The 26,020-nt window shown below is 41.1% G+C and overlaps 1 protein-coding gene and 1 long non-coding RNA gene across 3 annotated transcripts in view; one reads left to right on the top strand and one right to left on the bottom strand.

Moving 5' to 3' along the window:
* LOC133412119 (glypican-5-like) overlaps positions 1-25,748 on the top strand; it is a 124,745-nt gene extending 98,997 nt beyond the window's left edge. For both annotated transcript variants that reach the window (XM_061695198.1, XM_061695197.1), the window contains 2 exons: positions 2,762-2,900; positions 23,987-25,748. In XM_061695198.1, coding sequence (XP_061551182.1) covers positions 2,762-2,900; positions 23,987-24,168 — 321 coding nt within the window. In that variant the 3' untranslated portion in view covers positions 24,169-25,748. The remainder of the gene's footprint in view (positions 1-2,761; positions 2,901-23,986) is intronic.
* Positions 6,094-12,542, bottom strand: LOC133412120 (uncharacterized). The gene is made up of 3 exons (XR_009769735.1): positions 12,495-12,542; positions 6,816-7,129; positions 6,094-6,357 (listed from the first exon to the last, which is right to left on the bottom strand). It is a non-coding gene; the product is annotated as an uncharacterized LOC133412120 (long non-coding RNA).
* Positions 25,749-26,020: the final 272 nt, after the last annotated feature.

Here is a 26,020-nt window from a genome sequence, read left to right as displayed (position 1 = left end):
CGTGAAGTGATGGAACAAAGACTACCTTCATGTCGGTCAGAAGGACGGGTCAGCACGTGGTCCCATTAGTTTGCCCCATGCAGGGAGAGAAGAAAAATGAAATGGAAGTTGCTTAGGGCTGAAATGAGTCATGATTCATTTCATCCTGAAGACAAAATATTGAAACTGTTGTTTTCATCGGAGGCTATTCGGTGTATGACACAAAGGGATTGAGCACAACAATTGAGCATCTAACCAGGGCGCTGCAACGGAAAAACTGCTACCTTGTGTTGGGTTTTGAGGCTCCCAATTTTTTTATTGAACCAAAAAAACATGGCGTAATTGTCAAGCAGATGGTGACAAAGAAGAGGAAACGGGAGAGGATAAGGAGAGAGTGTGGACATTTTGAGAGGCTGTTGGCAACGATCGATCGTTTTCCATTCACTGACTGCACCCTCGCATTTCGGCGACAGAGACTGGCCGGGTCTTTAAAATCTGGAAACATAAATATATTTGATTGGCTGTTAACTCTACGACGTTGCGACACCATTAACTGGCTCACAGCAAAAGCAGTGGCCGACGGTCAGCCACTCATGTATTTTAGTGGCAGAACCCCACACGTGCAACAGTTCAGTCGGTTTCATCTGTCGCTATGTGCGGCGGGCTTTAATCATGCAGTATGGTGGATCTGTCTGCCTTACGATGCCAGTACAGTTTTACTCTATGACAAGAGAGTTTGATATACTCCATCTGTTGCAGTTTGAGAGGGCATAGACAAAAAGAAAAGACAGAACAGAACATAATGACGACATTAACTTTACATACGAGTTTGAGTTTGTCTATATGTATCGATAGGGAAGGCAATGCTACACCCTGTGAGGAAGGTAGGCGAATCATAATAAATAGAGCAGGACAGAACAGGCAGTGCTACCGGTGGCTATGCAGTGTCAATCACCCCTGTAAATAACATGAGTGCAAATGAGTGGGCAGTCCAGGAAGATAAAGTGATCACAATGGCTTGTGGGCGCACCAAAGCACCCAGACAGGCCAACTGTGACGAAATCTTAACGGATTGCTTACAGAGATCCAACTATTATTTTATTTTTTTTGCAAGCAATTAAAAAATATGTTTTCAATTATACGTCCCCTTTAACTAAGAATGTCTATGAACATGCACTTCTACGACTGCTTAATGAAAGGAACGAGAGAAATAATCCCGGCTCTACTGTTATGTTCTGATGCGCGAATTTGCCCTGAGAGCGGCTACAGTTATGTCTCCATCAGTGATTGCCCAATATGTTTTTTGTAAAAGGGGTTGTTGTTTCAGCTGTACATACAACACTTTCAAACAAATGTTCCTCTACTTTTTCTTTCCATTTAATCTCTGAAATCATATGCTATAAACCTGTGGGGTCACTTTCATTAGACACGTTCATCTGCATGAGTTAATAATATCCATCCATCCATCCATTTTCTGAGCCGCTTCTCCTCACTAGGGTCGCGGGTGTGCTGGAGCCTGTCCCAGCTATCATTGGGCAGGAGGCGGGGCACACCCTGAACTGGTTGCCAGCCAATCGCAGGGCACATATAAACAAACAACCATTCGCACTCACACCTACGGGCAATTTAGAGTTGTCAATTAACCTACCATGCATGTTTTGGGGATGTGGGAAGAAACCGGAGTGCCCGGAGAAAACTCACGCAGGCATGGGGGGATTGAACCCCGGTCCTCAGAACTGTGAGGCAGACGCTCTAACCAGTCGTCCACCGTGCCGCGAGTTAATAATAGTAGCCTTTAAATGTATAGTTTAAATCAAACGAACCAAAAAATGTCATGTCATTGATTTGTTAGTCCTTGGCTGTACCACTTGTTAAACCACTCCATCGTTACTTTTCAAACACTGCTTCACTGCTCATGACACATTGTTGGCAGCTCGACTACTCAATATTTTCTGTCAGCTCTTTTCATAACCTACAGTCTACACTGCCTGCTTAAAGTAAATGTCTTATTCTTCTTTTTTTCAAATGTGATACTTGAAGTACTGTGTGAATGTAAGAGTGAACATCGTCTTGTGATTTTGCTGTGATATTTGACCCCCCCCTCCAAAAATATATTGGAGTATGGAGTATGGAGTACCCCCCCTCCAAAAATATATTGGAGTATATCAAATGTATTTGACCCCCACTCCAAAAAAAACATGTTTATAACTGTCTTTATTAATAAACTAAGCAGTAAATATCCCACAAATTACTGCTTATGGATGATTGGTTGAAGAAAACAAATGTGGCTAAGAATCTCAGTAACTTCCACTAACAATGCATAGCAATACGAAATCAATTACTGTGAGAGATCAGGATTTTGGCTGATTATTTGAATAACTCAAATTATTAGATTGCCAAAAACAGTCGAAGCACAATCTCTGCCTCGAAGCTTCGCAGTGATCAGTTGTCGCCACCCACATTTAAAGTCACATATACTACAGTCTATAATGTGAAGATGGCAACCCAAAGTTGACAAAAAGTTTACCTGCACCTCACATGGATATTTTGTATTGGTAATATTGTTTCTAATGAAAAAATATTATTTATTTTTTTGTGTGTGCGATGACTTGAACAATTGATGGGGTGAGCAGAGATTTTAAACAAATATTTGATAGCCCCTATCAGGATTTTTTTTTTTTTTTTTTTTTTTTTTTTTTTTTTTTATAAATAAGATTTTTGTTTCAAAGTAGCATTGCTCAACCAGTGTGTAACAAGCTATATCGTTGGACTCGTCATCCAGGAGACCCAGGAGAAATTTCCAAATCTGGGCCAGATGGAGGCCTGGGAGGAGCTGGGCAGTGGTGAGACGGAGGGTAGCGTCGCAGATTGTGATGATGAAGATGGATGTCAAGCCTCAGGAGACAGTCAAGACACAACCTGTGAGTAACATTCACACTACTAAGCCCTATGCATTTGCACCAACTTCTCACATCTCTGGCGTTTCTTCCGCTGCAACACAAATGGCCTCTCAGGAGTGTCTTCAGAACTTGAAACAACAAGCCAGTTATGTCTTTTGGATAAACACGCAATGAAATGTGGTGTTGTCCGGGCTAGTGCTGGCTTTGATCGACATTGTTTGAGCTTTTGAGGAAAACTGTCATGAACCATACCAACAATTACATCAGGTAATGCACAAGAATATGACTAGATAATAAAGCATTAAGAATTGTAAGAATAACTATTCAAAGCAATAATTATTGTTTAGGTATTTAATAATCCACCACAAACATCTCTTTGAATACCTAAAGTCACTTAAGACAGTAGTTTTACCCTGCAGCTCTTCTGAACAATCAATAGCCGTCACACCGCCAGTTCCATGCTGCTCTGGACAAATCCTTTTGGCCCTGCTCCGTGTTGCCGTGTGGATAAAACATGCTGCTGGCCTTTTTTAGAGCTCTATCGGTAGCTGCGGTCCTAACAGCAGTGAAAAATCAATCAAAGCCACTGTGTTAGATTGACTAAACAAAACCCTTTGGTGTGTGCGGTAAGTAAAATCAACAGCCTGGTGAGGCTACTAGAGCATTCAGCAAACATTTACTGTAGTTCATACCTGTTTATTTGTCATCTACTAATAAAATGCTACCAAAAATGAAGTCATTTTCAACCAAGGATTGCTTGTTTAATGCAAGAGTTTTAGATGTTCTTTCATTATCTTTATATATATATATATTTTTTTTTTAAATCTCATACTTGACTCACATATTTCAGTTTTTAGAAGAGGTTGGGGTCAAAGGATGTTTTAGAGATTGGAGATTCATTTTATTTTCCATCTGTTTGCTGTGACAAACTCCCAGGGTCCATATTAAAAGGGGGCATGGCCGCCCATTGTTCTGGCAAGAGAGACTTCATTAGCAAACTAATGAACATTGCTAATCTACAGAGAGCAGACTCACTGTCTCTTTTATCACTTAGATGTGATAGAAATGCTGGAAGTCTCACTGAGGAGAAGGGAAGCATGTGTCTCACATTGTTGAACCTCCTGCATACTAAGCATATAACAAAGGGAATTTGCCACGTTTTGTTTGCAGCTCTATGCCAGTCATTGTATTGCACATAACCTGTTGCAGTTCATGCGGCATGGCTGTTTTTGTCTATTCAATCAAATAAGTCACCACAACAATATTGTTGTTTAAAAATACACATGTAATTGTATAGGTTTGTGTTGGCATGTACTGTTTCAGACAGAAAGAAGCCGTATTAGCTGTCACTAAAGCAGCCAGACAGACAGACTCCCTGTCAATTAGTGGTTCTCAACTGTTGTCACCCTGGGGCCCCTATTTTCCAATTTTTGCAAAGTCGTGACCCACTTTCATAGACGTGAAGAACAATAAAAAATGTTTTCATTTAAAAATAGCCTCTGAAAACACACACACGCACAGTTCAAATATTTCAATTCCACTTCATGATATCTGCCAGCCAAAGGCTGAGCTGTACTGTATTTCTTCACTAAGTAAACAAGTGGCTAGATTACAAACAAGTAACATTTCTTGTCACTTTCCTACTATGTTCCTTGTGGGAATTTGGTCATCTACACAGACATTGAATACCACTGGTAGACTTCAGACACCGAAACTAAACGGTGTTATTGTGGATCTTTGCTTAAAGAGACACCCACCATATGCATAATACAGAATTATTTACAGTCGGCTACCCGCATTTTCTGCATGCATTAGCCACGAGAGGAAAATGTTAAAAAATGCATAGTTTTCACAGGGGGGTTATAAGCATCTTCAGTTTTATTATTTTTGTCCATTCTCACACAAATGTAATGGAATATGCCTTCATGGAAGTTTCAGGAAAACCACTCAGAGGGATGTACATTAATTCAGTGATTTGGAAACAAGTGATACAACTGCATCATCATCTGTTGAAGGCTGTCTGACATCAATGTAAAGCATCAAAAATATAGTTGTGTCTTGAAATATGAGTTTAATTCATTCCGTGACCACACGTGACTCAAAACACTCGTATCTAAGTGCTCTAAGTGCTAGAGGAGTCTGCATCTTTTGCACAATTGTCAAAAAAATAATAATAAATGTACCGGCATTACCAGATAACGATTAACCCTTTATTGCTCAGTGACTGTTTTTTGTCAATGTCTTTATGTCTCAAAGTGTTCTCTGTCAATTGACTGTCTGTTGTCATACTAGAGCGGCTCCAACTACCGGAGACACATTTTTTGTGTGTTTTTTGGACATACTTGGCTAATAAAGATGATTCTGATTCCGATCGCAAATCATCTTTCCCTCATTGAAATTAATGGAAATGCCATTAATCTGTTCCAGCCGCCCCAAGAAAACACTCAAGTGTTTTTAATAGGGAAAATAGCACTTCATAACACTGGACTTCATTAAAAAGGTAGCAATAACATGATTAAATAGAATGTAAAGAATTAAACAGCTTGTGCATTGTAATTCATTGCGATTGTGTAGCTTCTTATGGTGTGCAGAATAATACAAATACTCGCAGAGGATAAAGATAATATGCCTGTGAGTAATGTTATTGGTCTGTCCGCCTTGAGTGCTTAATCATACAGTTATGTTGACGTCGCAGCTGCATTGATCTGTGCATATGCCTCGTTCATTTGCTACTTGGAGATGTCTCAATTGTTTTACAAAACCAAAACTCATGGGATTAAGAGTGAACCGTTACTTTTGATTGTATTTGGCTATTCTAACACCGTCATTTGTTGATTTTGTAGCCACATCCACTATGGAGGAAGAAGTGCTAAAGAATCGCACGGAAAGGGTTAGCCCACTTAATGCGGTGTTTATGTATACATTTCTATGCAGTTTACAGCCCTAACGTGCAGACGCTGTTGCGCTGAGGTTCATACCCATTACAAGTGATCAAATGATGACGCATACAGGAGGAAACTGCATTTTTGGTTTTCTGCAGGTGGATAATTTCAACTCGGATTTTCATTTCATGAATACAAAGAGGACTCATTTAAACATTAGTTCTGTATTTAAAAGCTTCAACCAGCATATTTTTCCTGCAGAGTTGCAAATATTTTTGTTGCATTCATAAATAAGAAAAAAAATAATAATAATTTAAAAAAAAAAAAAAAAAAAAAAAAGGCCGTACTGTGAGTGTGCTGTTCTACCGCAGCACACTTTTTTTGGCTCTAGTTATTATCTAGTAATACATATACATTTGTGTCACGCCATTACACATTGCCACGCAAAGAAATTGAAATTGGCGGCACGGTGGGCGACTGGTTGGAGCGTCTGCCTCACAGTTCTGAGGACTGGAGTTCAATCCCCGGCCCCGCCTGTGTGGAGTTTGCATGTTCTCCCCGTTCCTGCGTGGGTTTTCTCCTGGCACTCCGGTTTCCTACCACACCCCAAAAACATGCATGATAGGTTAATTGACAACTCTAAATTGCCCGTAGGTGTGAGTGCGAATGGTTGTTTGTTTATATGTGCCCTGCGATTGGCTGGCAACCAGTTCAGGGTGTATCCCGCCTCCTGCCTGATGATAGCTGGGATAGGCTCCAGCACGCCCGCGACCCTAGTGAGGAGAAGCGACTCAGAAAATGGATGGGCTTGTGCAGTACGTATGCGTCACGCAGGCCTACGCACCTGACGTTATTTTCAGTAAGGTCGTGATCAGCTGTTCCTGATTAGATTGGCCATAAATTAAACAAAGTCACGACATTGTTTCTTTATATTGTTAATGTTTGAGTGATAAAGAGCTCAAGACTAGTTTTTTTTAAATACAAAAATATATACTTAATATGATGCACTCACACACAAACTTCCTTTCCACCTTATCTCACTGGTTTGTCTTACCGTTGTATAAAGTCTGCATCGCACCACTCTCTAAATGAAGATCAATACTTCAATCTCCACGGAGACGCACAGGGTCATTCTTGTGTTGTGATGGCAACGGCATCCAACACAAACTGCTTGCTCTGAAAGTTCTTCCTTCCATTTGTGTATTTGTTGTTATTAATTTGTATTTGCATTTCGAGTAAGAGGGAACAGTTACTGTTTGCGATTCAGCAGCTCAGGTTCTGGTTGTGCCTGGTGGCCATGTCTCACGTGGCTTATAATGCTCCTGCAGTTTAAGCCTCCTTCTTCGCCATCTCTTCATCCATGCTTGACTGTAATAAACACAGCTGAATCAATATCAATAAAAACACTCTCTTATGTGTTGTCACCTATAACATCGGCCACATTCATATTTCGGCTTGCCATGTCTGAGAAAAGACAAAATAGACCACCGACCCTAAAAGTGTGCAATAAAAACAAGAGCAAGAATGAGAAGGTGAAAACAGGCATAATTATGAATACTTGTTTCGCAGTATTCAAACAATTATAAATGAAGTATATACAACTTTGAAGGCCAAAATGGGGAAATTCTTTTTCACTTTCACAATTTGCATGCACAGTCGCATTGCATGATGCCTTGCCTGCTTAATCATGAATCGCTACTTAGCCCTGCCTGGAGACATGTTAGTGTACTTTATGTGCCAACTAAACAAGGCTCGCACATTAAGAGCTGTCATGGCCACAGCCAGGAGAATAAATCAGTGAATCTCCAATGAACCATAGCAGTCCTCACCCCTGCAGCTATGAGGCCCTCTTCTGTGGTTCATTCTGTGGTGTGCCTACTGTATTAGCCAAAGGTCTCTAATGGTTGAGCTATCTATTTGTAGCTAGATCATTAATGTATTAATTGGTAAATGACTCACAGGGGCACATTGAATTACCCCCACAAGTAACAGCAGAGATTAGATGACAGAAGGCTTTGTATCAGAAACTGAAATACCACTACAAAGTCCTTCAACGAGTGTCTACCAACATTTGGATTTCTCTTCACTACAGTTTTGTCAAAACAGGTCTGGCGAAGATGTTAAATTTCACTGAAATTAAACTCAAATTAGTCTTTGCAGATGGTGTACAATGAATACATGGATCAACACAACCTGTGAAATAACTAAAGAGATGTGAAGCAAAATGTCACTGCAAATCGTGTAGGCAGGGAAGTTCAATTTTCTTTTAGTAACAAACACCATCTGTCAGTTGGTGAGCTCATCATAACTGTGAAGGCATTGCTTGCACACTTTGCAGTTCGGTATTAAAGCTTGGAGCAACTGGCATTGGTTGGTGTGATTTATTGCAGTTCAATAGAGCCTAGTTATGTAATGACAAGACGGAAATATAAATATAGTGTGTTTTCACCCATTTTATTGTATCATCATCAAACAAGTCACATAGAAATTAATTTATTCATGGAGGGACATTGAGCATCATTCATCAACTGCCCGAAAGATGACATTCTCCTGTACTTACGCAAGTAAATACAGTGGTGCTTTGAGATGAAAGTTTTCCAGATACGAGCCGTCGTTTTTCGCTTTGACTTACGAGCAAAACCTTGAGATACGAGCGCTGTATAGTGGCAATGACCTTAGCAGTTGTTTGTTTCTATGTGCCCTGCGATTGGCTGGCGACCAGTTCAGGGTGTACCCCGCCTCTTGCCCGAAGATTGCTGGGATAGGCTCCAGCACGCACGTGACCCGAGTGAGGATCAGCGGAACGGTAGATGAACAAATGAAACAAATTGGCTTCAAAGTGCTCCCAGTTCAAGTTCATTGTCAAACTAAACATCAAACAAATAGAATTAAGTTGTGTTTAAAACAACCACATAGCTTTGCCTTTTAGTCAGCTACCTTAATGCTATTGCTAACACAAAATGGGAAACACCATAGACAGGCTAAGGCTTTTTGAACACTCACAAATGGCGCATCAGCACATGTAGATAGACAATGTAACAATACTCACATGCATATGTTATTTATCCTCTGTGAAAAACAAGTGCTATAACTGCAGACACTGACATCCTGGTCAGCACCTTTTCCAGCTCCTTCGCTCAGGGAGGCGCTATCGAACAATGCACACAACACCAGCAGGCACTCCAATAGCCTCTTCCCTCTTTCCATTAACTTTTTAAACAGTTGACATGTAACATATTGCCAATTTTGCACATATTTGTCGGGACATTTTTATTCCCGTACTTTTTGGTGTAGCTTCATCACTCTGCGTTATTTACATAACTGTTGTCGGTCAGTTAGGAGATGGTGGTGATCATGAAGGGTAAATGCACCATGCAAAACTACATCTAAAGCTAAGGCAGTTAGAAAGCAAGGTAACAAAGCATGCTGTGGGGATTTGGCTCTTGCATACCCTGCTGGGGTGGGAAGACCCAATCTCCTGGGACTGGTGTGCTTAGTTGTCACCCGGTCAGCAGATGTATTGGCTGTGTCTTCATATGGATATTACCAATATGATTGTCATTTCCCTTAACCTTTCATGTAGAGCTTAAGGGTCTAAGAGTTGATGCTCCAGGCCTTTAAGAAGAAACAAAGACAGATTTGCGTGGGAAGGAAGAGGCTCTGGTCCGCAGGTGGATGTCAGAGGAGTAATTCACTTATTTATTTGGGTATTACTTGTATCCAAGTCTCTCTATTCTGTTAGACCTCCCGGTCTTATGAATGAGTGTTCACAGTCCCTGCTGTATTTTATCGAAATTACTCTATCCCAGTTTTTCATGGCTAGCCATTTCCATTGTTTATATACCATCTTCCATCTTGCCTTTAAGTGGTCTCTCTTTTTGTCATGGCTTGGCACACTCTGCCCTGTGGTTTTATGGCACTGAGAGAGGATTTTATCCGTAAAGGGTCCCGAGGCGCACAGTCATCAAAGCATAATGGGTCTCATTAGCCAGCATCATCATTTCCTTTTAAAGTAGTATCAGTGAAGCCTTTATTATTGAGCCCCTGCAGCACTCTTTGCGGACTTTGGTCTGGACACACCAAGGATCTCAGTGGCAACAGGTAATAAACCAGAGGAAGTGTTAAGAGTTACTACCTGATACATTTGTGAAATTGATACTAAGGAGTCAGGGTTTTGAATGGTTCCTTGGAACTTTATGGCATAGTAAGGTAGTGCTCTGAAAATGTGCGACAATGAATATGCTCATTTAGCAAGACTATTGCATTACAAGAGGAGGTTTCCAAGGAGTATATTACATTTTGAAGATGGTTCGGTTCCTTTCCAGACTTGTAAACAGAGTGCGAACTTAGTAGATTGAACTTGTCTGCATAACTCTCTTGACATTACACACCCTGATACACTTCGCCACATGTCAGGCATAGACTAAACTTTTCAACTGTGAAATGTTTTTCTCTTCGTAGACTTGACCAGCTGCATTTACTCAATGATGGTCCTCGTTTATGTTGTGCTGTGTTATTAATGCCCATAGTCTGAATTGGCTACAGGGCATTTGGATTGGGGAGGCTGAAGCACAAGTGACCCCCGTTGAGTCTGTTGAGCAAAGCCCAAGCTACACATAAGCTTTTGTTACTGTTGTAACATAATACTGAACAAATAAAAGCGGACATTCCATTGATATTGAAAAACACAGTAGATGGATAAGCAGGGATGAGTCTGAACCTTGTCTCAGCCTGTTAGCCTCAAATACAGATGAAGTGAGTGAGAATGAGCGAAAACATGGTTGGACCCTTGAATTCCCCCTTTAGGTTGAATTTTATACCTCGAAGTTAAAGAAGGGAACTTGTTTCTTTAAAACTCTGAATTGACCCAAATGAATGCTTCAGTTAGTTCTACATTAGCACTGCATGAGTGGTCGAATAATGGAATCTGGCAGCAATGAGCCACGTTTCGTGTTGACTTGCTGCTTTTACTTATATCCTAAATCTATTTGCCTCTAAGTAATGCCAGACAAGTCACTTCATTAAATGATTGAAAGGTCATTAAAACCCTCCTCTTTAATCCATAATTGATGCCGCAATTAGAGCTGAATCTGGGCTGGCTGTCAGGCCTGATTGCCGGGAGATACCTGACCTGTCAGCACCTGAATCAATTGCAGATCAGCTCGGATAGACAAGAGCAGCACATATTAATCGTCATTTAACATTTATATTCATTTAGGTGAGGCTCTATTCTAGTGGACAACAGGGAAGCAGTGTTGAGTTACACACTCTCAAAGCAGCTGGAATGATGGAGAGACCATCAGCACCACCTCATGTATCGTGGCTGCAGTTTGTTGCTAAAGCAGCTGCTCCTTGGTGTCATCCTCTGCTGCGATGGATGAAATGTGTTGGTCAAGAGGGAGGAGAGCTTGGCTCTCGTTCTCACACATCCACTGGGTCCACTGGTGTTGATGGAGAACAGATCAGGCTTTTAGAACAAGTTTGTTTATCCTTGATTCTTTTGCGGTCGAAACGCTCCATAAAATATGGCTTTAACTCATTCACTGCTGTGGACAATTACTGTATATTTGTCAAATGGAATCCAACCGACAAATATATTCGTTAAGTACCTTTTTTAACGGGTAGGCGTGGAAGAGGGTCTCGCACAGCTTGTCTGTGAAATTAAGGTTTGTAAACCACTGTAATGACTAACAGATCACGGAAGATGGCGGCATTGCATCGCTTTGGATTTGAGAACAGCAAATTTTTGAGTAGAAGATAAAGATTAGCTGATGAATCTTGGCTTGTGAAATTGATTATGAGGGTGAGAAATGCCAACACGTTGGAAGTCGGACATGTTTAGGCACCTCACACTAGAACAAACTATCTATGGAATTAACCCATTTACTGCCAGCCCTCCCAGATAACATGGATATTTGACTTCAAAAGCTGTCGGTGACAGTGAATTAACAGTGCATGTGTCGCGGTTGGTAGTCGAAATTGTGTGTCACGATTGTGAGAAAAGATGACTGAATTCATGGAGTGAATGACAAATGGCGTGTAAAAAAAACCACTTAAAGCCACATTCAGCTCAAGGCACGTGGTGTTGGTCAGAAACCGGTGTTTTTAGTGAAACCAACCCATGTTCTACTTCTCATTACTAAATGATGGAAAAAGCTAGAAACAATTGTTTTTCCTGGTGAAAGAAGAGAGTCTACTTTTTGTTTTGGTAGGTTCAGTGCTCATATTGTCATGAAACACTATTCTATAAGTCATGAAAGATCAGTGAAAATGCTCTGAAATGGCTGGCAATATGGGCAACTCTGTTTTGAAAGTGCCTACTACAATATTACAAAAGACCTGCTTGTCCTGTCCAGTCCAATTCACGATGTTACAATTTCAATGTCAGCACCACCAATGTTCATCTGTGTTTCTTCTTCTTTTTTTCCTTTTGACTTATCTCGTTCACCACAGTGTGTTATCTTTTTCCATGTAAACTTCTGCATCCTCCTCTCTAACACCAACTGCCCTCATGTCTTCCTTCACTACATCCATCAACCTTGTCTTTGGTCTTCCTCTAGCTCTCCATCCTCATCGCCCTTCTACCAATGTACTCACTACCGCTTCTCTGGATGTGTCCAAACCATCAAAGTCTGCTCTCACTAATGTCTCTTAAAAAATCTCACCTTGGCTGTCCCTCTAATGAGTTAATTTCTAACCGTATTCAACCTGGTCACTACTAGAGAGAACTTACACATCTTGAGTTGGCCACCTCCAGCTCTGCTTCCTGTTGTCACTCCACTGCCACTGTCTGTAATCATGTACATCATGGCTGGCCTCACCACTGTCTTGTCAACTTTGCCCTTCATCCGAGCAGAGACTCTTCTGTCACACAATACACCTGACACCTTCCTCCACCCGTTCCAACCTGCTTAGACCTGTTTCTTCACCTCCTTATCACACTCACCATTGCTTTAGAAATCAGCTGTTGTGTCATTGTTTTATTGATTGTAGATAGTTCCGATGCCACCATTCGGAAAATACTAATTAGTCTCGTCGGTGGAGAACTTCTGCAGCAAGCTTGCTGGTTGTTGAGTTGTGTAATTCTGCAGTAACAAAGGTAAAGAAGAAGGGAACTAGCACATTTCCCAGTGGAGTGCCCAGACTTCCCTGTATGACTCACAGTCCAAAATCCTCACATATCTCATATAGCGGTTGGTTTGAGATTTGATTCGATTAGAAAACTCAGTCAGTTATGCAAGCAATTACATCAAAGTAACCAACTCGCCCCCTCAAAATCAAACATTTATAACATCACAGCACATACCCCCCCCCCCTCCCCCCCCCTCGTGATTTATGAACACTTTGAAGATGAAAAGGGAAATAAATCATTTGAATTCATAGGAGACTTGTCACAGGGGGACTTCATGCCATTTTCGCCTTCCCACCTCAGTGTGGGCTCTTCTGCTGTACTACTGAGCAGGCAGCACCCTAATGGCCATCCAGACTCACTAAAGCAGACCAGGTTTATGGGTGGATCCTTCATGCAGGTCTGTCTAAAAAGACAAACTAGCACCCGCCAAATCACTTAGGCATATGGCTTTTGAATGGCTGAAGGTGTTTTGTGAGCTGTGTATGCTTGTCATATCATTGAAATTGGTGCTCTAGAGGGGAAAATGATGTGTGTTACTCCAAGAGTTTGGAGAGTGGTGGTTGTTCCAAGCCTTTTTTTTTTTTTTTTGCTTCTGTTGTATCGACTGGTGGAGGTCACTGTCCCTCCAAGGGCCTCTTTTGCTATTTGTTTCTGTATTTGTTTCTGTGTTGGCATAAGGGAATAAATCTTATTCCAGCCAAATAGTCCAATAGTCTAATAGTCACTGAGCAGATACCACCGCAATGACCCATGCTCTGGAGTTGGTGTGCAGTGATGCCTGTTGCTAGGTTAGCTGCTGGCTCAGATGTGCACCCCATCAGCGGCCCCTCTTTGCCCCTTCTACTCGTTAAGTGGCCCATCCAACGCCCATGGACCAGTTACTATATTGGTTACCTGTGAATCAGAAGGAACAGTCCAAGAGATGCAAATTTGCATGTAAGCGTGCAAGTTTAATGTGTTGCTTTGAGTACAAAATAGCGTGATTAATAAGACTGGATAAGGCAGTCCCTAGCTGACATGGCACCACATACAAAGTGAGCAGAGAGATGGATGGCCACTAATTAACTGTGTGAAAGCATGCTTTTCCCATCTGTCCTTTAACCTTAGCTGCTTTGTGAAATGCTTGTGATTTAGGAAGTAACCAAATGTACCTTTGGTTGAAAAGTTTAATGCATGTAAGCAAAAAATATATAGATTCTTTTTTTTTTTTAAATTAAATTTTCCAGCAGTACAGTTAGCACACAGTGATCTGTTTCTCCTGAGAGCACTTTGATTTTATTTATTTATTTTTTTTGTTCCCAAACAGCATGGCGTTAGATAATGGTTAAGTGTCTGTGCATGCCCAGTGGGCCATCAACGTTCTTAAAGAAAGTAAATGTTGATGTCAAATTGTAATGCTGGAAAGTTGTTCTTTTTTCCCCCTTTATCTTTCAATTTATTTTCAAGGAAAGTGCCCTTGGATTAAAAGTACTGACATTGTTAATAAAATTGGAAAGTGGTCAGTTGGTCCTCAGTCATTTTTTAGTTCCTAGTCGCCAGGTTCTGACATTTTGGAAGTTGTGATGGGCACAAAGTCGTAATAGCCTGAAAAATGACAAAAACTCTCCTTTTTATGGAATTAACTACACATTTTCTTAGAATTAAAAATATTATCGTAGATTTCCCCAGTAGAGGTAATCGTATTGAGCGTCTTTAAAAAAAGAAATAGAGGGCTTTGAAAATTGACATTTGATGGCCTTTCCTGTGTCCAGTTTGTGTAAACTGCTTCAGTCAAAATAGCCTCTCTTGACATTCAGTTCTAGAATGCTGAGTTTCGGCCAGATGATAAAACTTTAAGACGCGCATACAATTAAAGAGAAGCGAGAAACCGAACACCACTCTGCCTCATTTCTTTCTTCAGCTGCAAACCAGACATGCTGTTGGTCTCACAAGCAAACATTTCAGAAAGGTCACACATTGCAGTGGTTGAGCAGAAGTGATATATTACAACAAGGACAAAAGCAAATAAATTTAAAGGCTCAAGGATGCTCCTGCATAAATAGTTACACACCAAATAAGGATTCCCTGCACTTTGTCTCGATCCCTAACCGCACAGCTTTGCATTCAGATACAGTTAAATCATGCGCTAATAGCAGAACCGAGTTCACCGTGTTGATAGGCCATATCTATACATGCTTCTCTTTTTTTCCATGTCAAAGGTCTTTCATCTTAATAAAACATTGCTGTAAGGCAGTTCCAATGACCTTGTTGAAGACCGAGCAGCTCTAACTCCTTAGCCTCCCCCCCCCCACTTGCATCCGTTTCCCATCAAACCCATCGCAGGGAGAAGACCTTCAAGGTCAGTTGGGGGAGTGAGCTGAGAGAGAAGAATATGTGGAGTATGAGGGAGGTGGAGCAAACATATTGTCATCCAGCGCATTCATGTCACCTTGTAAAACTGTATGTTATAATACATTACGCCTCTCAAATAAGTTATATTTTTCTCCTCTGAGTTGGGTTGCTGATAACTACGTTGTTCTGTGCAAGTCATCCAATTTGGTGTAAAAATATGTACAAAATCAGATGGATTAGGAAATACGCCATTTAAGTTTGGAGTGAATCTGTCCAAAAAAAATATTTTGTCAGTCTGTACAACCCCAATTCCAATGAAGTGGGACGTTGTGTTAGACATAAATAAAAACAGAATACAATGATTTCCAAATCATGTTCAACCTATATTTAATTGAATACACTATAAAGACAAGATATTTAATGTTCAAACTGATAAACTTTATTGTTGTTAGCAAATAATCATTAACTTCGAATTTTATGGCTGCAACACGTTCCCGAAAAGCTGGGACAGGTGGCAAAAAAGAGTGAGAAAGTTGAGGAATGCTCATCAAACACCTGTTTAGAACATCACACAGGTGAACAGGCTAATTGGGAACAGGTGGGTGCCATGATTGGGTATAAAAGGAGCTTCCCTGAATTGCTCAGTCATTCACAAGCAAAGATGGGGCGAGGTTTGTGAACAACTGCGTGGGAAAATAGTCGAACAGTTTAAGGACAATCTTCCTCAACGTACAATTGCAAGGAATTTGGGGATTTCATCATCTACGATCCATAATATCATCAAAAGGTTCAGAGAATCTGAAGAAACCACTGCATGTAAGCGGCACGCCCGAAAACCAACATTGAATGCCCGTGACCTTTAATCCCTCAGGCAGCACTGCATCAAAAACCGACATCAATGTGTAAAGGATATCACCACATGGGCTCAGAAACACTTCAGAAAACCAATGTCAGTAAATACAGTTTGGCACTATATCCAAAATTGTAACTTGAAACTCTACTGTGCAAAGCAAAAGCCGTTTATCAACAACACTCAGAAACGCCGTCGGCTTCTCTGGGCCCGAGCTCATCTAAGATGGACTGAGGCAAAGTGGAAAAGTGTTCTGTGGTCCGACGAGTCCACATTTCAAATTGTTTTTGGAAATTGTGGACGTCGTGTCTGCCAGGCCAAAGAGGAAAAGAACCATCCGGACTGTTATGGACGCAAAGTTCAAAAGCCGGCCTCTGTGATGGTATGGGGCTGTGTTAGTGCCAATGGCATGGGTAACTTACACATCTGTGAAGGCACCATTAATGCTGAAAGGTACATACAGGTTTTGGACAAACATATGCTGCCATTCAAGCAACGTCTTTTTCATGGACGGCCCTGCTTATTTCAGCAAGACAATGCCAAACCACATTCTGCACGTGTTAGAACATTGTGGCTTCGTAGTAAAAGAGTGCGGGTACTAGACTGGCCTGCCTGCAGTCCAGACGTGTCTCCCATACAACAACGGAGACCCCGGACTGTTGAACAGCTGAAGCTGTACATCAAGCAAGAATGGGAAATAATTCCACCTTCAAAGTTTCAACAATTAGTGTCCTCAGTTCCCAAATGTTTATTGAATGTTGTTAAAAGAAAAGGTGATGTAACACAGTGGTAAACATGACCCTGTCCCAGCTTTTTTGGAACATGTTGCAGCCATAACATTCTTCTTTAATGATTATTTGCTTAAAACAATAGTGTATCAGTTTGAACATTAACATTGTATTCTCTTCTTGTTTATGTTTAACACAATGTCCCAACTTCATTGGAATTGGGGTTGTAAAACAAACATTTAGGATTGCACTCTTAAGAATACACTTCTAGTTGGAACCAAAAACTACAACACAAAACAAGTTTGGAGCACATATTAAATCAGTGATGTGTACAAAAGAAATACCTCTGCTGATACTGCTGTTTGTGTTTTTATGGCTGCAAGTGTTCAGTTTGGAACAGCTACACTTGCTAAGCTGCGGAGTAGTAGCCCCATTCCTCAGCTAGTGTTCAACCAAGAGCCCCTTAAGGCTTACACAACAAGCATAAATAGACCTAATAGCATATATAACAAACATCAGCCTGAGTAACTTTGAGCATTTGATTTTTTCTTTAATACCTAAATAATACAACAAAAGAAAACTTGTTCACATCCCTATGGAGGCAGCAGATGTAGGATTAACAAAAATCAGAAAAGTGAATTACAGGAGAAGAATTTGGTGTCTCTCTGGGTTATCGTGCAATTATTTTACCCCCCGGAATTTCCTGGAACACATCTTTGTGTTGGCTATCGCACTCACCTTTCAACCCCCTTCCTTGCCCTCCTTTCCCTCCCCCATCCATCCTTCCTCTCTTGGCCATAGCGCGAGGTACAGCTCATCCTCGGTGCTGTGACCAGGCATGTTCCAAGCAGCTGTTGTTGCTCCTTGGCCAATGGGAAATAGTCTCCAGAAATCCCAAAACAACAGCCTTTCCATCTGGAGACACATTAGCAGTCAAATGACACAATGAGGGTGATTTCACACCTACAATTGGTTTTCTCATCAGTTCAGTTCCTTTTCAAAAGGTTAAACAAAATCCAAGTGAACAGAAATGCATCACAACAAATAATGTAGGATCCCTTTCTTGTCTTACTGATTGTGGCAGGCTCGTGGGTGTAAATGTGAAGATGTTGTTCTAGTGAGTGAAACAGCATTAATGAACACCACTTGACTCAAAATTGACCTTTGTTGACAACTTTAAATCAGAATTATTGTTCCTTTTTTACAATTTAAAACAGTTTCCAGGTCTTAATTCTGCATATTTCACTCTGTTACGTCACAGTGGGGCAAAATTGTGAACGTTTTGCTTACAAATACATTTTTGGAAAAGGCAGCTCACAAAAGATTTACTTGCTTGTTCAATTTTACACTTTATTGGTAGGCAGGCACTCTTGAGACACAACTATTTGTACGCAAGCAAAAGTGCATTTTCCATCCATCCATCTATTTTCTATACCGCTTGTCTTCATTTTGGTTGTGGGTGTGCTGGATCCTATCCCAGCTGACTTTTGACAAGAGGCTGGGTACACCCCAGACTGGTCACTGGGCAATGGCACAGCACATACAGTAGACAAAACAACCATTCACACTCACATTCAAAATTCACAATTTATAGTCTTCAAATAACCTAACATGCATGTTTTTGAAATGTCTGAGGAAACAGGAGTACCCAGAGAAAACAAAGTTTTCCAGTTGGTTTTTTTTTATAATGACCAGGGGCATCATGTACAAAAGGTGCGTACGCACAAAAACGGGGCATCCGTTCTTTTTCACGGCAAAGTTCAGATGTATCAAGAGTGACATGAGTGGAAATGTGCGGTGCCTCACGCCAACTGCATGGCTGGCGTTCGCACGTTTCTGCAGCTTTTGGAGGTTTCCCAGCATCACTTCGAGGTGATGCTGGGAAACTGTTCTCATAAATCTGGACACCGGAGACACGTGAATAATTAGCACTGATGAACAATTCCTGCCTGGCAACATTTGATTTCAACAATGCAATTGAGGCAAGGACTGAGAATTCATTTGTTAACCAGTGTATTTAATGAACCACTGATATTTGTGAGGACACCTATTAATTGATCGAGGCGATCATTTACGCCGCCTATTGCCCTCACAATCGCTTCGTGACTCCAGCACATGCACTGAAAAAAAGAGTCCTTCAAATTTCCTTCATTTGAACATGTACATCGGTTGCGCATGATTAAAATGTGTTTAAATTGACATAATTTACCCCTCTTCTTCTAAAAAAAACCAACACTTTTTTGTGTCAGTGTGCGTGTCCTCTCCTGTGTATTAAAATAATAAATTGAGTAATCAAAAAAGGAGTCAAAGTTTTTGATATCCTCTTTTATATGCTGATGTGCTTCTAGTTGAATTCAAAAGATTTATTACAAATACCACACATACAACATTTACGCATGAACCTTTATCTCACAGGGCTGAGTGGAGGTTACTGTATGAACACATTTGTTATGAGTTCTAAAAAATACATGGTATTAACCTTGTGGGGTGATCATAGTCAGCAACTTGTCCTCCCATCACCCCTGAGAGAGCAGCGTCACTCATGATCACAGCGATTCTCTCCTCGAACGGGGTGAGGCCCTCCACGCCGGTTCTTCCGCCTTTTTTTGGCCACACTTTGTCGGTGGGCAGCTGTCCTCCGCTTCACATCCACCTTAATGTCTGACCACGTCGTTTTCAGTTCAGCGTGTGCGCGCTATTCTGTCTCCACAGCATTGACAGCCGCACACGCGCTGCCCCATTCACTCCTCTTTCGCGTGTTGTTAACGCCGTAGGACAGCGTGCCAAAGAGGATTTTCTTGCGTGCCTCCACTTCATCGAGCAACTTCACATTCAGAAAAAATATTTTTATTCATTACCTTGCTCATTTTCCGTTTTTTTCTGATCATACAGAGATCGGCATCTCAGGTGCAGGGTTCATTTAAATATGATTTGCATATTCAAATGTGGGCGTGGACAGGGAGTTGGCTTCTCCAACATGTGCGCTCATTTCCACGTTGATTGGAATGGACGAAGGAAATGTGCTTGGATTCATGAGTACGCAGAGTTTCATACATCTGAATATTTTTGTGCGTACGACGTTTTCTGGATTTGAGGGTACGCCATGTTTTTGGAGGAAATCCACGCAAGTCTTTGTACATATGAGGCCCCTGGACAGTCTTACCAGTCTGCTGTGCACCATTACAGAGTCAAGTGCACGTTTTGGGCATGGCTTGAGCGAAGTATTCTTCTTCTCATGTTGAACTTCACCTAAAACTGAACCCCCAGTTTGACTTGATTGATGTTGGATCGCTTATTCATCCAACAGAAATGTACCAGAGTTACCTAGAAGGAACCGTATCAAGGGGAGAATCAAAATAGAAAAAAGAAAAAGAAAACAGACTAAAGGGTGCTAGTTCAAGAGTGTCCATATTCATTTCTCGTAAGGATGTTTCCAGCACTAGATCCAATAAACTCTACAGTCTATTCACCCTCGCCACCTCCATCCATGGGGAACTTCATTCACCATAGTTCAGTGACTTAAATACCCGACCCTCCTAATTTATTCTCAGAGACACCACGTCTGCAATTTATGCAAAATTCAAAAAGTATGTCTGTGTGCCACCGCATATCCTTGAGTCGATTGATTCCATCTGCCTTGATGCCTTGATATTCAATCTGGTGCTAAGAAGCCAAACATACTGTTTTTTCCTTTACTAACCAGCTACATCATCTGCGGCTGCTGCCTGCCTCCTGCTTTTCCATCTTTTCCTTCCACATCAGAATCATCTTTATTTGCCAAGTATGTCCAAAAAACACACAAGGAATTTGTCCCCGGTAGTTGGAGCCGCTGTAGTACGACAACAGTCAATTGACAGAGAACACTTTTGAGACATAAAGACATTGAGAAAAACAGTCACTGAGTAATAAAGGGTTGCTTGTTATCTGGTAATGCCGGTACAACTTTATTTAAAAATTTTTTGACAACTGTGCAAAAAGATGCAGTGTCCTCTAGCACTCAGAGCAGTTTGAATGACTAATATTGCAATAGTCCGGTGCAATGGCCATTGTGCAAAGGGCGCCGAGACTTCAAGGAGTGTATGCAGTTTAAAGTGACTAGTAGCGCGATAATCTGGGACAATGTTGATTGTGCAAATGTTGCAGATACTCCCCAGTCAGTGTGCAAGTGGGGCAGATGCTACTCTGGCATGAGTGGCCAGTATTGGTCAACCAAAGATATGCAGGTAGTGCAGCGTGGCGAGACAACGACAGTGAGTGCACGAGTATGTATAATTGGCCCGACAGAAATGTGACAACAAACTCAAGACAAAAGAATTGCCAGGATATTCTCATCATTATCATTTGAGCCAGCTCTATCAAGCAAGGGATCAATCTGCTAACACTGCGTCATTATGGCAACATCACATTCAATTATTTCCCTTGTCTCCTGATGTTCGTCTTTGCATATTTTTAGACTTGATCATTCCGATACCCCTGTTAATTTTATATTTATGCAGGTGTCAATTGAATTCATCTTCAATCTATTTTAATCACTAATGACACAAGACCGTAATAAAAGCGTAAAAATTAGGTTCATCTCGGTACCTTGCGCTCGACACACTGCAGTTCAGTGATTGGCCAAAAGGAGAAAAGCCACTTTGGTGCAACTGTAGGAGTGAAATCGGAAGAACGCTGTTCACCATTGTTGCACTTGATGATGTCATTGGTGTAAATGCGGATTAACACAAAGAGCAGGAGTCCAAACATTCCATTTCCCAGCTGTGACATTTAACTGGCTGTGAACATTAATAGAACATGCTGGGTATATGCTATATAATCTCTCACTGGTGTAAATGGCATCAAGTACTTATTGCATGTCGCAATTTTAACAGCTGTTAGCAGGAGATGGTATTGGATTATTTAGCTAGCATTGGCTCATCTCCTCGTAACAAAATTTTCTGGCTTCCAATTTAGGGTCATGTTAAAGTTCCCAAAACCTTTGCAGCAGCATGTATTCGCTACTATGAAATGAACACTTTAACTAGTTGGCCAAATTATTGTCTGCAATGTAATTGCTTGTTCTGGCAGGAATTGGCTCCCTAATTAGCCAGTTGGTTTGTTTACATGTAGTGTTTTAGCATTTGTGCGTTTGCACATTTCCGCTTCTCTATTCTTCTCTATCCTGATGAGATGCAGGCCAGTTTCACCGAAAACAATAAGCGCAATCAGATTTGGGATGAACAGCGTCTTTGTCTATTGTCAACCGGGACAATAAAAACAACATATGCTGGAAACAATTCACTGTCTTTCGAGCCCTGCCTCACCCTTATCTCACATGCACAACAGAGGTGTGGAGATGATATCAACAAATTCATTCTACATTTGGTGTGATATCCAAGCAATGTCTGTTGCTTCTGTCTCCTCGTAACAACTTCAATCTTGGCAAGATGGGATTTCAAGATATCATAGCTGTATTGTTGCGACGCCACCTGCCTTGTAAGGTCGATTTAGTCCACAATTGCATCCATCTTGAGAGATTTGCCTCATTCGCATTGAAAGGATCAACTGAAAACTTGACCTCATTTTCCAACAGTGGCAGATTATACTCTTTTAACAATTGGCCCTTGACACAATACACTGCAATCTTTTATCATGTCAATGTGTGTGTTTTCCCTTCATCCTTTGGGATTGCCACTGCTTGATATATTTTCCTCCCTATTCATACTCTTATGTAATGTTTGCTCAGCCTTGTTAGTGATAAAGCAGTGTTTTTCAGTTGGCCAAAGGGTATCGGGACAACCTGTTAGTCAAGAAATTGATCAGTCAGGAGTTGGGCTGCTATCTTGAATTTTTAATTTTAATCTTACCACAACTGTATGCTTCCAACTTTGTGAGAACAGCTTGGGGAAGGCTCTTTTCTGCTCCCACTGCACAAAGCAAGGTCTGTGAAAGCATGATTGGATGGCTTTGACCAGGAAGAACTTGAAAGCCCTGACCTCAATCCCATTGAACACCTTCGACACAATCATTTGTACACATCACATTAAAGTGTTCATAGTGATTACGGTATTGATGTGATAGAAGATTAATTTCATTGTTTGTCAAACTTACTAAAGTAAAGGCAACATCCCCAACTGTCGTCCTCCTAAGGCTTGTATATAGTGATGCTTTCAGATACAAGTGACCCGACTTAATGGGTTTTTGAAGATACGAACCGTCATTCGGCTGATTTTTGTGGAGACATGTGAGCTAAAATTTTAGAAACAAGCTCAGTATGGAGGCAGTGAACTCAGCTCACTGTACAACAAGCAGCAAGCTTGACATAGTGAACAAACCTTTAAAAAAGTCTTCAAGCTGTTTAATGCCACACCCAATTAAAGTTTACGATCACACTAAATATAAAACAAAGAGAATTACACTTTATATGCAAATGTCATACACAGCTAACAAATAGCGTCAATGTGGTGATGTTACAACCCTTTAAGCAATGGATATTTGAGCACAAACCGAGTGCAGCAACACATGTAGACAGATAATATAACAATACTCACAAGCATATATTCTTTATCCTTTGTGAAAAATAACTACCATAATATTACTGATAGGAAACTCTTCTTCGTTTGTGTTTGTGTAACTGTACTATACTGTCCCCGGTGGCCAAGTCGTGCACACCCGGAGAAGCCAGAATTAATTGATGCAAAAACTGTTTCAGTCTACTTTCTATTTTGTTGTTGTTTTAAAGTACAATATTTTCCCTGTTTAAAAAAAATGTTACAAACATTTTTTTTTTTTTTGGGGGGGGGTGCTGGAACAGATTACTAGCATTTATATTCATTTCAATGGGGAAATTTTTTTTGAAAGTCTTGAGCAACAACCGAACAAATTAAGCTCATGTCTCCAGGCATCACTGTACATTTATGTTTGTAATAATTTTTAAGACAAACGGAAGGCTCATATAGTCAAACAACCATTCCAGCTAACATTCAGACCTTTGAGCAATTGTGAGTCTTCAATGAACCTAACATGCATGCACCAGATCCGAGATTCGAAACCAGAACCTCAGAACTGTGAGGATAACGTGCTAATCACTATGCTGCCCTATGCTCCGACTTCAGTCTCAGAAAGGTTTTCTCGTAATATTCCTCCTACTTTATTGACATGATGAACAATTGTATCTCTTTTTCTCTCTTGTCTTCTTCCTACAGTACACACAAAAGGCTCCAGTGAAGTTGGATCCATCGAGCCTATATTGGACAGTCCAAAGGAGAACCCAGCCAAGCCCCCCTCAGTACGGGTGATAGGGGGCTCCCCGTCGGGCAGCTGGCCGGGACTCTGCAGCCTCGTGCTGATCCTCGCTGCTCTTTGCTCACAATGGACCCTGTTTTGATGCCAATGTGACTCGGTCTATAAGAAACTGCATACTGACTTTCACATCCAACACACACATCACTTATGGACTCCTCCATGTTGTTGGATGACGGAGGAAAAGAGGACAACTGCAAGAACGTCTTGTTCTGGAGCTCGCCAAGCGTGTGTTTGCTCAAGCTGATCCCATGCACGCACACACACACAAACACACACATCTTCAAACAAATTCCCTACTGCTTCCTCTCGGCTCTTCTGTCCATGAAATGGGCGAGACATGCGTGCGTACACACACCAACACAGCCTTGCGCTCTCAACACACCCTTGGCCATTTAGAAGAGGACTGCGCCATGGTGATCTTACGAAGGCTTGCACATATGCCAATACACTTTTTTTTTTACCCTACCTTTTATTTTGCCATCGCAAACCACTGCATCATCTTTCACTCAAGCAGAAGAGCTCATTTAAAAACATATTTCCTGTGTGAGGATTATGGAATGCATGCTAGATTACTAAATCGGTTCCAGACGCCTAACCCAAAACGGCAGATTTGATATCCTCTAACAGCTGTGTATCTTGGCTCAGATTAGAATGTAACGCGTGTGCAGGTGAGCGCCCTTGCACATGTGCAACTAGGTGTTTATAGTAAGTGACTGTATATAGGTGGAATGATCTGACAGAGTGTACAAGGTTCAGATTCGGCGTAAAGCTTGTAGTGACTGATGGTGCTTTGTGAGCTGTTTAAATGGATTGTGCTCATCTGCTCTGAATGTACAGGGATGTATTTTCTATGCAAAACTAAAAGCAGCGAGGGTACAAAGAAAGCCAGTATGTCATTTGATTTTATGAAAGTTTAGCGCACATCCTCTTTTGTGTGTTGTATTGTGGAACTGCACATCCATTCATGCATGAAGTGAAAAATATTGATATGAGCAGGATCTATGTAAACAAAAAAAAAAACAGACATTTAAAAAAATAATTTGCCCAAAATATCTAACTGATGAAGTGGATCCTAAAGACCCTGTAAAGTGAATTCAGAGCTTTGTTTCTGAATACTTTATTATGTTTGAAGATAATTTTGAAAAACATGCAAAGACTGGGAACGATGTAGTACCAGTATTGAATTGTGGCGGTATAGTGTTAAACTGTTTTTCACCATTTCAGTTTTCCTAACGGAAGAATGAGGGGAAAAAAATAAGTCAAACATGACAGCCAGCGTGTGGACTGCTGGCATGGCCGCTTTAAAGCACCTTGTTATCAGCTGCGAGTGGGCGTACGTTCCAGAGAGAAAGGCAGACACGCTAGGAGGAGAAAAAAAAGGTCTGACAGCCAGCATGTGAACAGGGGCTTTGAACTGACATGGTAGCTTTAGAGCGCCTCATTGTCGCAGTGCGAAAAACCCCCGCAGCAACCCGGTTGGATATATTCCAACTACCAGAGCCATTACGCGGATATATTTTCACAGCAAAAGCATAGCTAAAGGCCTTTTCACGCCACACTTGGCAACGCGCCGTCGACAAACCCATTCATTGTGTATGTGCTGAGGGGGCATGAGCACGGAATGCCAGAAAATTTTTAAATTTTTAAATTTTTTATTATTTTTTTTTTTTTTTTTTTTTTTTTGCTCCTCCTTAAAATAAGAAAAGCCAGAGCTTTCTTTTGCAACAATGACAAATACATAATACCGAGGTGCAGTTTACTCGTCTACGACTCCCAGCGGGGAAAGCCTCCCTACTTCCTTTCAGACTGCTACATCAGCACTTTCAAATTAGGCCGAGGTCACACCGGGACGCTGTACTGTTCACACTGAGTGTGTTGTGAAAAGGCCTCATGAAAGATGGATAGAATAACTAGCATCCATTTTTACAAATCAC

This window comes from Phycodurus eques, chromosome 13, assembly GCF_024500275.1.
Source record: "Phycodurus eques isolate BA_2022a chromosome 13, UOR_Pequ_1.1, whole genome shotgun sequence".
Classification (NCBI taxonomy): Eukaryota; Metazoa; Chordata; class Actinopteri; order Syngnathiformes; family Syngnathidae; genus Phycodurus; species Phycodurus eques.
This window is presented reverse-complemented; position numbering and strand designations above follow the sequence as displayed.